Here is a 16802-nt window from a genome sequence, read left to right as displayed (position 1 = left end):
AGGCTGTTGGTTTTGTATATACGCTCTTTAGTTAATACAATATTTTGTGATTGTGATTCCTTCTAGGAATTCCATCCACATTGCAGCATGTATCAAGACTTCAACGCTCCTACTAACTGAGTTGTTGTCCATTGTATGTATATACCACATTCTGTTGACTCATTCATCTATAGATGGACATTTCAGTTGTTTCTTCCTTTTGGCTATTGTGAATAGAGCTGTAATGAACATTGGTGTACAAGTCTCTTCTTGAGTCTCTGGTTTCAAGTACTCGGAGTGTATACCTAGCAGTGAAATTTCTGAGTTGTCTGGTAGTTCGCTTTTCAGTTTTTAGAGGAACTGTTTTTCAAAACACTGTGTTTCAAAACAGCTGTACCATTTGGTATTCCCACTAGCAATCTATGAGATTTCCACTTCCCCTATATTCTCACAAACATTTGCTATTTTCTTTTTCATCTTAACTGTTCTAGTGAGATACTCAAGTGAGAGCGTCTCGTTGTCGGTTGCTTTACAGCTCTGTGATGGCTGTTGATACTGTGCATCTTTCTGTGTATTGGGTGGCCAATTTGGCTGTCTTCTCTGGTGAAATGTCTATTCAAGTCCATTGCCCACTTTAATAACTGAGTGTTCTTTTTGTCATTAAGTTGTCAAAGTTTTATATGCATTTGTAAGTTTACATACACATGCATATTTTGGTAATTAAATTCTGATTAGATATACAGTTTCTGAAGATATTCACCCAGTCTGTAGCTTATCTTATCACTTTTGAGTAAAGTCACTTTTATGAAATCGTGCTGATCTATTTTGTCTTTTACTGTTTGTGCTTTTGTTATTATTAGATTAGATAGTCCATTGTTGAAAGCTTGGCCTGCTAGCATTCCCCTGCTTGTTCTTTTAAGGTGTGGCATTGTAGGATCAGCACTGGACTGTGAACCACAAGATTAGCAGTTCAAATCCACCAGCTACTCCTGGGAAACCCTATACAGGGTTGTTATGAGTCTGAACTGGCTCGAGGGCACTTAACAACAACAACAACAAGTCCACAGCGGAAAGTTTGGCCTAAGAGCATCGCCCTGTTCTTGTAAGAATTGTATGGCTGCACATTCAGTCTTTAACACATAGTGAATTTGTTTTTGTGTCTTGTATGCATGTATGTATCCATTTTGAATTTGCTTTTATGTATGGTGTGAGATATGGCTACTGTTTCATTTTTCTTTATGTGGAAATTCAATTTTCCCAGCGTAATCTAATGATTAAGTTTTCCTCATCACACGAATTTAGCACTCTTTTCAGAAATCAACTGACCATATGTGGGCTTATTTCTACACTCTCAATTCCACTCCATTGGCCCATGTGTCTGTGGTTATTGTTGTTGTTGTTGTGATGTGTCATCAAGTTGGTTCTGACTCATAGCAACCCTGTCAGAACTGACTGGACGCACTTAACAACAACAACAACAACAACAATTTTATTCTTTCAGATGTTATTGTAAATGAAATTGTTTCTCTAATTTCCCTTTCAAATTCCTCATTGTTGATGTATAGAAACCCAACTTATTTTTTGTTTTTGAGGAGTGACTGGTGGGCTTCAACCACCAACCTTTCAATTAGTAGTCCAGTGCTTATCCTACAACAACACATCAGGACTCCAGACCAGTAAAAATGGGACTAAAAGATAACAGAATTTTACTATGAACTTTCTGAAGCCCCTGGTATAACTACAGCAATTAAAACCTATCAGCATAGGCTGTTTTACTTACTATAGTTATAAAAGGGACTTCAAAAAGTTCATGGAAAAAAATCTGCTATCTTTTAGCTCCATTTTTTTTTTCCCCATGAACTTCTTGAAGACCTCTCATACATACTTCAATACGGTTCTGGCTTATAGCTACCCTTATGGAATTCCAGAGGAGCAGCTGGTGGGTTTGAACCACTGACCTTGTGGTTCCCAGTCTAGTGCTTATCTTACAGTGCCATCCCAGGACCCCTCATATAGTATGTTTTAAAAGCAGGATGTGAGAGTCTTGCTACTTTGAGCTTCTCTTTCAACGTTGTTTTAGCTGTGGCGCTGTGGGTTAATATGTTAGACTGCAAAGTCAGTTTGGACCTCAAGGTCAGCCATTCAAGCTCACCAGCTGCTCCTCCGAAACCCTATACAGGATTGTTATGGGTCAGAACCAACTCGATGGCACTTAACAACAACCACCCCATAGAAAAGTGAGGATTTTTTTTCTATTTCTGTAAAGGAAGCTTTTGATATTTTGATCATGATTGCGCTGAAACTATATATAGATCACTTTATATACTGACATCAGCTGGTGAAGTTTTCCAGTCCATGAACGTGGAACATCTTTCTGTCTATGTAAGTCCTCTTAAATATTATTTGGATTCCTATAGGAACAGTACTGGACTTCTAACAACAAAGTTGGTGGTTCAAATCCACCAGACACTCCTGGGAAACCCTATACAGCATCTCTATGACTCAGAACTGATGCAGTGGCACTTAACGACAACAAAAAAATATTATTCAGCAGTGCTTACAGATTTCATTGCAGAAATCCTTCATGTCCCTGGTTGGGCTTTCCTAGGTATGTTATTCTCTTGTAGTCCTGGTGTGATGCTGTAGGATTAAACACTGGACTGCAAGGTTGATTTAAACTGTTAAGGTTGGCATTTCAAACTCAGCAGCCACTCTTTGGAAACCCTATAGAGGATCGCTACGAATTGGAACTGACTGAACAGCATTTAACACCAACACAACAACAATTTCATTCTCTTAGATGCTATTGTAGATGGAATTATTTCTCTACGTTCTCTTTCAAATTCCTCATTGCTGATGTATAAAAACCCAAGTTATTTTTGTTTGCTGACCTTGTAACCCTGCAACTTTGCCAAATGCCTCTATTAGTTCTAGAAGAACTCTCGTGGACTTCTGGAGTTTTCTGTGGATAGGATCGTACCATTAGCAATGAGATCATTTTACAAGGGTAAGTAAAAATGTATTGGTACTAGAGGTGCAGTTCATATATGCACGGGTTTCCCAAGAAAAAACAAGTGTTTAAACATGTCTCTGAGATCAAAGAATGGCTAAAGACAAGTTCTCTCAGTAATATATTTGTCTAGTCTCATTGTTGTTGTTGTTGTTAGGTGCCATTGAGTCAGTACCGACCCATAGTGATCTTATGTACAGCAAAACGAAACACTGCCCGATCCTGGGCCAACCTCACTACTGTTGCCACGCTTGAGTCCATCGATGCTGCCACTTTGCTAATCCTTCTCGCTGGGGGGGTGTTCCTCTTTTTCTCTGACCCTCCACCTTACCAAACATGATATCCTTCTCCAGCGACTGGTCCCTCCTGACAATATGTCCGAAGTATGAGAGATGAAGTTTGGCCATCCTGGCCTCCAAGGAGCACTCTGGCTGCACTTCTTCCAAAACAGATCTACTGGTTCTTTGGACCAATCCACGTATTGTATGAGACTCCTATTGTAAAAGCTCAAGAAAACGTTTTCATGATAAAAGAAACATTCTTTGATGGTTACCTATTCTTTGATGGTTGCCTGGGATGGGAGGAAGGGGAGAGGACTGGCTAGTGGGTAGACACATGTTAGTTTGGGTGATGGGAAAGGTAACCTGTAAGAAGAGGGAGGTTGGCAGAAGAATGATGAAGACAGGTGGAGACACAGGGAGGTATGTTAAGGTTAAAAGGCATAGAAGTAAATACTGTTTTACACACAATCCTGGAACAACAGTGTTCAGCAGGTAGATACTCAAACAGAGACACAGGCTGACTGGGCATGGGAGGCACAGTGCAAGTGTATCCACAAATATATAAGGAATTGAAAGAGGCTATTTACACAGGAGTCCTGATGTGGCACTGTGGATTAATGCGCCAACCTGCAAAGCCATTTGAACTGCAAGGTCGGCAATTCAAGCTTACCAGCTGCTCCTGGGAAACCCTATACAGTGTCGCTATGGGTTGGGACGATGGCACTTAACAAGGAGTCCTAGTATGGCGCTGTGGGTAAATGCGCCAGGCTACAAAGCCATTTGAACTACAAGGTTGGTGGTTCAAGCTCACCAGCTGCTCCTCAGAAACCCTATACAGGGTCCCTATGGGTTGGAAATGACTCGAAGGCACTTCACAACAACAAAAATTTATGCAGGAATGTTTATTTACCTTTGCCGCAAACACACCTATGAATGTGGTGGAGCGCATAGGGAACAAATTGAATTAAGCTTTCCCTGACCAAGTTGAATTCTCATTCATGGTTGTTGTCGGTGGTTATGTGCCACTGGTTGGGTTCTGACTCATAGCAATACTGAATAGGCTTTGACTCACAGTGACCCTAGATAGGGTCTCCGAGATGTGGGCAGTCAGCCTCATCTTTCTTCCTCGGAGTGGCTGATGGGTTAGAACTATCCCACAGTGCCAATCGGGCCCAGGAGCTGAAAAATCAACATCAGCATAAGGGCATGACTGGCAAATACCACTGCCACTCTTGAAGCAGGGACTGCGCTGCCCATCTTAAAAGAAATGTCTTCAGAATTCATTAAGGGAGAACACAAAGCAGACATTCATAGATGAGAATCTCAAAAGGTCATTTGGAGAAAGACTGTTTCCTTTACCTTTCCACTGCTGCCGACCTTTAGTAGCTAATGACCACAGGTTCCAGACAGACTTAAGGGAAGCCAGCCCAATTAGGCTCTGAATAAAAGGAGGGCGCAGTGTGGCTGAAGACTATGCAAAGAGCAAAAGGGAAGGCGGTGTACGTTAGGTCAGCTTATTACCTATCTGCCTGCTAATCGCTTCACAGAAAGCCTCAGCAGGAAATCATTTCGTCTCCAAGTGAATCACAGCTTTACAGCAATTTTATAATGAAAGAAAAGAGAGTTCTCTCCAAGCTGTTCAATACATTGCGTGGAGGCAAGAGGCTGCAGGCAGAAACACAAACAGGGGATTTGCAGAATCTACATTCCTATAGCACAGAAGCAAATCCTGTGTGTGTGTGTGTGTGTGTGTGTGTGTGTGTGCGCGCGTGCGCTGCTAGAGGGCTGGGTGAGGCAAGAAATCAAGAGACAACTGAATGATGCTTTGTCCTCTTCCATTTTTGACCATTCATTCAAATTGCAAAGGTTTTACATGCTTTGGGGATTTCCTTAGCAAGTTATCAAGTTCAACAAAGACCTACCTTGGAATGGGAATTCGATTTTCACCCAAATAATGTATTTAGATAAAAAGACTTAGAAATCATATGGTAAAAATTGAGTTTACAAAGGCAGAATAAAATTACAGAATCAGTTTAGGATCCTCAAAATGGGAGGAAGGAAGAAAGGGAGAGAGGGGAACCATTAAACCCCTTAGGAGATATAGAAGTTTGATGGAAAGGCAATACTTAGAACTAAGAGACCTCGGTACAAATCCTAACCCACATCCCTCTCCGGTTTGTGGTCATGGGCAAGTTAATTTGAGGATTCAGCTTAATTGTACTCATTTGGTAAACTAAGGCTATTAATACCTAGCTCTTATGATGATTGTCAAGATGTAGACTCTTGAGACCTGTTTATTCTTTACTCCTCCCTTTCTCTTCCCTTCTCTCCTAAGTCTCCCAATAGATTAGCAGTACCATGGGAGTGATGAAGAGAAGGATGCTGGCATCCTGAGAATGCAATTAATCCACATCCGAACACATTACAGACCTGCTGAAAATGACTCAAGGATATACCACCTCCTTCCTTGCCTTGCCCTTTTATTTAGCAGGTACCCAGAGGAGAAAAGCCAATCTACACATAATACTACTCTTGTGCAAAAGAGCTAGAAAGCAATCCAAATCACTGGGGGAAATTTAGGGAGAACCTTAGAGGTTAAAAGCCGGATCTTCAGGCAGTTGATGTGTTGGTTTGAGCAGGCAGAGGGCAGGCACACTGAGGTCATTTCATTAACTTGGCTTATTGTATCTAGTGAAAGCAACTGGCAACATCTTGGGGGCCATCTATTGTATTAGAACAGCGAGACAAATGTGTTGAGGCTGGGTTCGTGCTAATTCTTGGTGGGGAGAAACAGATGAAGCTGATCTCAAACAGGCTTCGATCAGAGAGACACAGAGAATGTGAACTACAAGGTTACATGAAACATGCCGGCAGACAGACTGGTAGTGTCACGTCCCACTTCACTGAGGTCTGAAGGCAAAACATGGGGGAGGAGCGGGCCACAAAGAGCAATGAGGACAAGTCTCAGCAAAAGGTTTGAAAATGGAAAACAACAAAGGAGGAGGAACTTAGCAAAGGGGGGAATAAACAGAGGTGAGGAGAACAGTAAACTCATGGATACTCAGGGTACACAAAGGCACGTGAGAAACAGAGTGAGACACAGAGAAGGAAAGGTGACGGAGACAAACTAGTAATCAGTTCTCCTCATGGCGACCCATGTGTGTCAGAACAGAAATTGCTCCATAGGGTTTTTTTTCCCAATGGTTGGTTTTTCAGAAGTAAAACATCAGACGTTTCTTCCCTGGCAGCTCTGGATGGACCTGAAACTCCAACTTTTCAGTTAGCAACTTAGTGCCTTAAACATGGGCAGCACCCAGAAATTTCTAGGAAAAGTGAAGGATCAGGGAAAGCATTAAACTAAAGTAATGGCGGAGCCAAACACAAGGGCAAAGGAATACACCAGAGCGAAGGACAGAGAGGGAGTACAGTGACATTCAGGTTACCCTATAATTAAGCTGGGGCGACTGTTTTTTTTGCATCTGTGCTCTTGATTCAGAACGTACAAGCACTGTTGTAAGGCAGTTTGGTGGTCACTGCTGCTGGTATTTACTGAGTATTCCCAGTAGATCCAGAGGCACCCAGATGCTAGAAGAGCTGTCTATATGCAAAGTCACATCATTAGCATGTGCGCACAGGCCCAAGGGCCCAGCCTGAGTAGTCATTTCTGAGCCTGTCTCTGCTCCCCCTCCTGAGGCCACCTGCAGGCTGGAGTGAGTGCTGATGTACAGAATACACAATGCAGCTACTTCTTCCACCGTGGTCAGCCCAGGACAGGAGCAAGTCCCAGTGAGAGTGGCAGTCAGCCCCACATAAACATTAGCAAAGGAGCTGATGAGGGAGATGAAAGGAAAAAAGAATGGGGGCCTGGAGGGAAGCTAGCATCAAGAGTTTGATGGAAAAGGCTAAGGGAAAGTAGGCATTTAGGATAAAGTGGGGTCTCAATTAGAGTTCAAACCCACCAGCCGCTGCGAGGGAGAGAGATGAGGCTTTCTGCTCCCACAAAGATTTAAAGCCTCGGAAACCCTATACAAGGTGTTTATGAGTCGGAAGCGACTCGACAGCACTTAACAACGTAACAATCAATTATTTATACATCCGTGATTCCGATAAAGGATTTAAGATGTACATTTCAGAAGATCTAGCTTCTGACTTTCTCTCTTAAACATGTTCAGTCTCTGTGTCCTCTCCCACCTTTGTTCTCCGGTGAATTCCTAGGCCAGTTTCAAAATGCATTTCCTTTTAAGATCCCCACTGGCATAGAGCCCCTCTTCCATACCTCCAGTAACACAACAGCCTCGTTTTAGTATTTAGTACACCTCATTCAAGGATTCTGTGTCTGTATCTTTGCTTCTTCAAATCTTCTCCATCAATTCGTGGACCATTTCCTGCCATACAGCCCTCACTGGTCCATGTACATCTTACATGCAAAACCAGAGTTCAGTTATCTTTGGATTTCCAGTACCTAGTTCAGTGTCTGGTACATTCTAGTGGAGGAATAGATGCTTTTTGAATTGAAATGAACAGGTTCAAGTTCATATCTTCCTGTCCTCACAATCTCATGGCCTGTCCAATTCATCACAGCCCCTTCCCAACACATCTCCTCTCCTCAATCCAAACCTCAACTGACAATAGCTCAAAACATGATGCTAATTCCTACTTGGTCCCCTTGTCTGCTGCCCTAATATTGAACTTGACACTGAACTCCTCAATTAAGTTTTAGGTTAAATATTTGCCTCATGGAAGCAGCAGTCAAGAAACCAAATGACATATTGCATTAGGCAAATCTGCTTCACAAGACCTCTTTAAAGTGTTCAAGAGCAAAGATGTCAGTCTGAGGACTAAGGTGCTCCTGACCCAAGCCATGGTATTTTCAATAACCTCATAGGCATATGAAAGTTGGACAGTGAATAAGGAAGATCATAGAAGAATTGATACATTTGAGTTATGGTGTTGGAGGAGAATATTAAAGGCACCACGGGCTGCCAGAAGAACAAACAAATCTGTGTTGGAGGACGTACAACCAGAATGTTCCTTAGAAGCCAAGATGACCAGATTTCATTTCTCATACTTTGGCCATATTATCAAGAGGGACTACCAGTCCTCGGAGGAGGACACTGTGCTTGGTATACTGGAAAGTAAGCAAAAAAGAGGGAAACTCCCAAGGAGCTAGATTGGCACAGTGGTTGTTGTTGTTGTTAAGTGCTGTTGAGTTACTTCTGACCCACATCGACCCTGTATAGGGTTTCCAAGGAGCAGCTGGTGAGCTTGACCTTACAGTTCAAACGACTTTGCAGTCTGGGGCATTAACCCACAGCACCACATCAGGCTACACAGTGGTAGAAGGAATGAATTCAAGTATAACAATTGTGAGGGTGGCGCTGGACATGGCAGTGTTTCGTTCTGTTGTGTATAGGGTCCCTATGAACCGGAGCCCACTTGAGGCACCTAACAACAACAACCTTGTTCCAAACTCTAATGCGTAAATGTACTGCTGTAAAATGCTAAAAGAATGGTTAGCAATGTTGAATTCTGAATATTGAACAATGGTAAGAAAAACCCCATGTCTTCTTACCCTAAAATTTAAACTAAAGCCCACATGACCTTTTAAATAATTGGGGCTGAGGGTGCAACTCCATACAAAAGTTACACTTCCAACCACAGGAATTCACCATGATGCGAAGAGAAGGGAGGAGAAGTTCAGAGCAGCCAGTTTGGTGGAAAATGACTTAATTGCATCCTGATCAGCTCACTTGCATTTCCAGCCCCCCATGGACTTTTTAGTAGAATGTTGTTGTTGTTAAGAGCTGTCCGGTTGGTTCGATTCATAGCGATCCTGTATAGGATTTCCGAAGAGTGGCTGGTGAGTGTGAACTGCTGACCTTGTGGTCCAGTGTTTATCGTACAGTGCCATACCAGGATGTTATGTAGAAAGTTATGTGAAACCAAGTAAGGAAACGATGGATGATGAGAAAACCATTGAAATCGTCCACTGATTCCTTAAGCCTTCCTTAGTGGGTCTATAATCAGAATTTCCTACACTATTAATAGAACCAGCACTTGCTTCGATGACAACTATTTATTGAGTGCTTACTATGAATTTTTCAAAACACCAGGGTTGGCCATCATGCTTGTCCTTCTTTTTGCGGGGAGCGGAATGGGGGGATGTAGTGAATTTTTGATGCCTGCATGTACCTGGGGAGTTCAAACCACTGGGCATACTCACCTCCACCACGTGCAGTCGTTGAAGGAAGCCATCCAATCGCTGGAAGACCAAAGAAGACTGGAAATCCCACTCTCTCACTTCCTGGTTCTCTTTAAAGTAAGTATGGAGATTTTGCCTTCTGTCCTTAAACAGCTGCTTAAAGAAGTGCAAAGTATCCACAACCATTTGCAGCTTCCTCTGACTTTCTTCTACCTCACTTCTCAGGAGGTCTTCTGGGCTGAGGTAAGTAGAGGCCTGGAATGCAAACAGATTCACATCCCTGAGCTTGGTGGTGGGTGCCAGACATTGCAGAACTTTGCCAGCACTGACTCTGAACTAAATAAAGTTAGAGGAATACTATAGGAAATGTTTGAACCCAGGTTCAGTTCTGGTGGAGTGGAGTCTGATTCAAGTCAAATAGATTTTGTAACCCTTGAGCCAGGGGCATTGGCTAAGGGATATGCCAGTGACCAATCAGAGACAAAGGAGAGTCTTTCGGACCTGTTGGGTGATCTTCTCTGACTCACTAGACTGTAAAGAAGCTCTGGCAGCATAGTGGTTACAAGTCGGCCTGCTAACCTCAAGATCAGCAGTTCGAAACTACCAGCCGTTCCGCTTCTGCTCCCGTAAAGATTTCAGCCTCGGAAACCCTGTGCAGGGTCGCTATGAGTCGGAACCGACTCTGTGGTACTTAACAACAACAGACTGTGATAATCAAATAATTCTAGTGCTATTATCTTTTCTTTGAATTATTTTTCTTTGGGCCATGATTATTTCACTGCCTCCAAGAGATGGGAAACCCTGTGCAGGGTCTCTGTGAGTTTGAACCGAGTCGATGGCACTACGAACAGCAGCAAAAACAAAGACATGAGAACCTAGAAATCCATGACCCTGGCACTGTGGGTCAGCCATCACCAGTACCATGAGTTGGGACTGACCGGACAGCATCTAAGAATCTAACTCTGGAGTCAGCATTCTTAGTTACTAGCTTATGTTGTCAATTAAGTATCAATCCATCTCCACATATCCTTGTTGTTGTTGTTAAGTATCGTTGAGTCGGTTCCGACCCATAGCGACCCTGAACAGGGTTTCTGAGGCTGTAAATATTTACGGGAGCAAAAAGTCTCATCTTTCTCTCATGGAGCAGGTGGTAGTTTCAAACTGCTGAACTTCCGGTTCACAGCCCGATTCGTAACCACTACGTTACCAGAGCTCTTTAAGGAGGCAGAAATCTACCACTCCCACCCTTTACCTGCTGTGGCAATGAAGGATTATGTGCTGGACTGCACAGAGGTCTGTTTGAGCCTCCAGGTTGGCGGTTCAAACCCACCAGCCGCTCCTCAGACGCCCTATACAGGGTTGCTATGAGTTGGAACCAGCACTTAAAACAGTTCTTCATGGGAAAGGAAGAATGGGTCATGCAGGTTTTCCAGTACTACTGCAAATGTCTTTGTGAATTATTGGCTTGTGATAGTTTAGTAATTCAAGTGTGAAAACTATTTGAACCATATCATTTCCCGATGAAATGCACACACCACTCTTTCCTACAACTCCATGCCAACCAGCCCCTGGGGAGAGTTTGTTGGGAATCCTACATGGCCCACCTGCTGGATGAGAAGGTTACAGATCTCCTGGAGTAGCACCGTGAGCCTCCCTGGGGAGCGGTAGTCCTTGCATGTGGCCCAAATCAGACAGACCACGTGGAGCAATGGTCGTAGTCGTGGCTTCACCTCGGGGAACTCCACACTCTCAATGGTTTCCAGGTGACGGTGGAGTGGCAGCAGGTGAGCATGGATGTCCTGTGCCTCTGTCAGAGCTGGAATGGATGAGAGCTAGTCACTCTTCCCTGCTTGAGGCTCACACACTAGTGCTGGGGAAGAGACAGTCTACAAAGCGGATGACGGCAGTTCCTTCCTGAACTGAGAACGCTTGAACGGGTCTGCTTCCAGAAAACATCCCAGCTCCTATGCATGAAGAGTGAAATATGGAGAGCCCTGGCCAAGGGTCTGAGGAATTGGTTGTAAAGTTCCTGAATCTGCTTTTCTGCCTGACCTTCCAGCCCCAATCTAGAGTCTGTGTATAACAGAAATGTAATAAGTGGTACCTGATTACTTTGATGTTGATATCTGGGAGGCAACACAAAAAAGGTGGGAGACAGCAAATTTTAGAACTAGTGAGTAAGACCGGTCTTCAAATGCTCACACAGACACTCCTCAATGATATGACCTTGGACACACTGGACCTCTCTGATTTTCAAAGGTAGGCAGAAGGGAAAAGACACTAGAAAACACTTTGAAGTTATATATAAAAATAAAGATCCTTAATAAAGGGAGTCCAGGTGTGGTGCTACAGGATAAGCACTCAACCACAAGGTCAGTTTGAACTGCAAGGTCGGGGGTTCAAAATCACCAGTTGCTCCTAGGAAACCCTATACAGGGTCACTATGTGTTGGCACTTAACAACAACAACAACAATAAAGGGAAATGCATGGAAAAGCATAAGGGCTCCATAGGCTAACTCTAGACTGCAAACCACAGGTTGGTGGTTCGAGCCCACTAGCTGCTCCACAAAAGAAATATGAGGCTTTCTGCTCTCGCAAAAGACTTAAAGCCTCAGAAACTCAGTGGCACTTGACAATAATCACAATACTTGTCAATACATATCCTTTTATTTTTGTGGTTGTTGTTAAGTGCCATGGAGTCAGTTTCGACTCATTGCAACTCTGTATAGGGTTTCTGAGGAGTGGCTGGTGGGATTGAACTGCCGACTTTGTGTCTCAAACTGACCTTGTGGTTCAGCGCATTATCCTGCAGCACCACACCAGGACTCCATCGACAAGTATGTTGTGGTTGTAAAGTGCAATTGAGTCGATTCCAACCCATAGCGACCCTGTAAGCGTTTCCGAGGAGCAGCTGGTGAGCTTGAACTGCCAACCTTGCAGTTCAAACGGCTTTGCAGTCTGATGCATTAACCCACAGCACCACACAAGTATTTGTTGTGGTTGTAAAGTGCAATTGAGTCGATTCCAACCCATAGTGACCCTGTAAGCATTTCTGAGGAGCAGCTGATAAGCTTGAACCACCGACCTTGCAGTTCAAATGGATTTGCATTCTGGCGCATTAACTAAGGGTTAGCAAAAGGCTAGTCATAAAGTACTCATGCTTGATAACTCTAAATGCTTGTCCTTTTATGTTTTTGTTTTTAAGCACAAATATATAAAAAGCAAGGATAAAATGATGTTGCAGGGAATATGAAATACAAAGACATAATCAGTGATAAAAACAAAAGTGGGGGTACACAAATGGTGTTGTTGTTAAATGCCGTTGCGTCAGTTCTGACTCATAGCGGTCCTGTGTAGGATTCAAGGAGTGACGGGTGGGTTTGTACTGCCGACCTTGTGGTTAGCAGTCCAGGGCTTATCCTACAGTGAGAATTACCTGTATGTTACTGAAGTTATGTTGATATCAACTTAACCTAGAATGTCATAAATACAATCTGTTAAATGTAACGTTCATGATAAACACTAGAAAAATATATTAAAAATTAGACACAAAAGGAAAGAAGAAAGGAACCAAAATAACTCACTGTAATAAGCCAACGCAGCACAGAGATTAGCAGTAATAAAAAGCCAAAACAAAGAAAGCTTAAGACAGACATAAGCAAGTAACAAAATGGCATAAAGAAGTCACTTCTTAGCAGTAATTACAGTGAATGTAAATGGACTAAATGCTCCAATCAGAAGGCAGAGTGGCAGAGTGAGATTTTAAAAACATAATCCAATAATATGCTGTTTACATGAGACACTTCTAAACCCAAGGGCACAAATGGGTTGAAAGTGAAACGTACAAAAAAGTATTCTGTGGAAATGATAATCAAAAGAGACCTGGAGATAGCAAGGCCTTAATGTCAGACAAAGAGACTTTAAGACAAAATCTGTTAGAAGAGATACGTAGTGATACAAGGCTCAACGAATCAAGAATATTGAACAATCATACATATATATGCATCAGACATGGGGCACATAAATATATAAAGCAAACACTGACATAATTTAAAGGAGAAATTTAACATAGATTTGTTGTTGTTGTTAAGTGCAATCAACTCACTTCCAACTCATAGCGACCTTGTGTACGGTTTCTGAGGAGCTTGAACCGCCCAACTTGTAATTCAAATTGACCTTGTGGTTCAGCACATTAACCTGCAGTGCCACATTATAATGATATTTGGAGCATGCGGTGGTTCTGTAGGGTAAGTCCTAGGTCAGCAGTTCGAGTCCACCAGTTGCTCTGTGGGAGAAAGATGAAGCTTTCTGATCCTGCATGATTTACAGCCTTGGAAACCCTATGCAGGGTCACTATGAGTTAGAACCAACTCAACGGCACTTAACAACAACAACAACAACACAACAGTAGCTGGAGACTCAATACACCTCTTTCAATCGTGAACAGAACATCTAGAAAGATCAACAAGGAAACAGAGGACCTGAATGCTACTGCAGAACAACAAAACTTAGCAGGCATTTAAAAAGCATGCCCCTCTGCTAACCATGTTGGTCACCGATAAGGGGAAGTGGGGGAAAACAGCAATGAACATGTGAGCTAATCCTGTGAACCCAGATTGAGACCTGGTTGGCCAGCAGTATGGCAAGACCTGGAGATTCCTGGGCCCAGAGACAGGAACATGGCCACAGAGGACTAGAGTGGAGAGTGAAGTGTCCAGCTGATATGAAGTGAAGGGAGATGCACAAGAACACCCATACTTGCCAATAGTACCCACTTGACCTGGCTTCAATGGTTGGATGATCGGAACTCAACTAAAAGACGAAAGAAGAGGGAAAAAAGAGTAATCCACTACAATTTGATGAATTTGACCTACACATGTGGATGCACTAGCTCAAAAGAGGGAACAAATCTTTACAGCGAGGATCATTCCCACCCACTCGATACACAGGGTAGACAGGAACAGGCAACTTGGACATTAGCTACCCAAAATGAGGGGGACCGGGGGGCGGGGTGAAGGTTACAAAGGTAAGAAGTGACTGACTTACAAGCTTTCAAAAGGGAGTCTAGATCCAGAGAGTGCAGAGGAAGGTAGAATCTCCACTGAGTAGTATCCAAACTGTCTGGGCAGGGCTGATGAAAGGAGATGGGGATAAGACTATTGTGGTACAACAGTGAATAAATGCTATCAGGACTGACTGTGAGGGTTGAAAATTTAAAGGTAGATATTTTGTAACAGAAGGAGGGGAGTGGCTAACTCTGCAGTCTAGGAGCAGAGGTCCCTGAGACCATCAAGGGAGAAGAGCAGAGTGCAGGACACTACCCAGAGAAACAGTGACAGCAGACATGGAGGCAGAGATGATGACGTGGAGAGATGGAGCAGCTGGGGACTCTAGAACCAGAGAGGGAGAGGGGCTCTGTACTGACGGCCAGTGGACAGGCTTGCAGGGTGTGCTCTTTCATTGTTTGATGATGCATGGAGGGGATTGTAATCATGGCAATGAAACAAAATATGATAGGATGAATGTAAAGCTGATGTTCTCCTACGTAAACTATCACATAATTGACAATAAAAACTTAAAAAAATAGTAATGTTAAAAATAAAAAATATGTAGAAACTGTTAGATGGAAAAATTGATTTGTTCTGTAAATTTTCACGTAATTCACAATAAATAGTTTTCAAAAAATTTAAAACAGCAAAGATGTCACTTTTAGGATCAATGTGTACCTGACCCAGGTCGTGATATTTTCAGTCACCTCATATGCATGCAAGAGCTGGACAATGAATAAGGAAGACCAAAGAAGAATTGATTTTGGCAGAGAATATTGAATGTACCATGGACTGCTAGAAGAATGAACAAATGTCTTGCAAACAGTCATAATGCTCCTTTAAAATGAGAATGACAAGACTTTGTCTCATATACTTTGAACATGTTACCCAGAGAAACCAGTCCCTCTAGAAGGACATCATGCTTCATAAAGTAGAGGTCAGCAAAACAAGAGAACAATCCCCCAACAAAATGGACTGACTCCATAACTGCAGGAATGGACTCGAACACAGAAACAAGCCGTGTTTTCTTCTGTGGTACAGAGTATTGCTATCAATTGGAATTCAACAGCACCTAACAAATCAGTCAAAAATGTTAGACGGATTTGCAAATTGTACATTAAATCAACTTCAATCAAAAAAAAAATCGCCCCTAAAACAAGCACAAAATCCATTCCACTTCAGTGCTCATGGATCATTCTCCAGGATGCATGTTAGGTCACAGGACAAGTTGAAATAAATTTTTAAAGGTTAGATCATTAAAAAAAAAAAAAAGAAAAAGTATTTTTTCTAATCACAATGGAGTAAAACTAGAAATTGAGAACAGAAAAAAAAAAAACTTGGAAAATGCACAGACATATGAAAAGTAACTAAATTACTACTAAGCATTCAAGGAATACATAAAAAGAGAAATCCCACATTTCTTAAAGTCCAATGAAAATAAAAGCCCAACATACTGAAACTTACAGGATGCAGTGCAGGCAGTAGTTAGAGGAAACCTATAGTAATAAATGCCAACATCAAAAAACGAAGAAAGATCTCAAAGTAACAGCTCAACTTGACAAGGCTAGGAACTAGGAAGAGAAGAGTAAACTAAGTCTAAGCCTACTACAAGAAAGGATACAAGAAGCAACAAATCAGCAATAAATAAAATTTAAAAAACAACAGCAGTAGAGAGAATTAATAAAACCAGAAGATTGTTTTTTGGAAAGATCAATAAAATGAACAAATCCTTAGCTCAACTGACAAAGACAATCAGAGAAAAGATACAAAATAATCAAAATAATAAATTAAAGAGGGGAATTATAACTGACACCACAGAATAAAGAAAATTATGCCAGAATAGTATGAACAACTGTCTGCAACAAACTGAATAACATAGATGAAATGGAAAAAATTATTAGAAGCATACAACCTGCTCAAACTAACTCAAGAGGAAGTAGAAAGCCTCAACTGTCTTGTAACAACTAAAGATATTGAATCAGTGGTTTTAAAGCAAACAAACAAAAACGTCCCACCAAACCAAAAATTCCTGTACCAATGACTTCAATTAGGAACTCTGTCAAACATTTAGAGAAGATTTAACACCAGCCAAACACAGGAAAGAAAGGCATACTCCCCAGTTGATTCTATGAAGCAAACATTACCCTGAACCAAAAATAGACAAAGACATCACAAGAAAAGAAAACTACAAGCCAATATTTCTATGAAAATGAGGCGGATTCATAAAGTTTGTGGAGAAATGGAATGAAAAGATAATGAAATTTTCCCAGGAAGTTTTTGA

At 42.1% G+C, this 16802-nt stretch overlaps 1 protein-coding gene across 1 annotated transcript in view; it reads right to left on the bottom strand.

The window, feature by feature from the left end:
- The window catches only part of DNAH9 (dynein, axonemal, heavy chain 9), a 556281-nt gene that overhangs the window by 502716 nt on the left and 36763 nt on the right, over positions 1-16802 (bottom strand). The window contains exons 5-6 of the mRNA XM_006863433.1: positions 11077-11288; positions 9494-9727 (exon numbers count right to left, since the gene is read on the bottom strand). Of these exons, the coding sequence (XP_006863495.1) occupies positions 9494-9727; positions 11077-11288 (446 nt within the window). The remainder of the gene's footprint in view (positions 1-9493; positions 9728-11076; positions 11289-16802) is intronic.

This window comes from Chrysochloris asiatica, unplaced genomic scaffold (genome assembly GCF_000296735.1).
Source record: "Chrysochloris asiatica unplaced genomic scaffold, ChrAsi1.0 scaffold00054, whole genome shotgun sequence".
Taxonomy (NCBI): Eukaryota; Metazoa; Chordata; class Mammalia; order Afrosoricida; family Chrysochloridae; genus Chrysochloris; species Chrysochloris asiatica.
The sequence above is the reverse complement of the archived record's forward strand: the minus strand, read 5'-3'. Positions and strand labels throughout refer to the sequence as shown.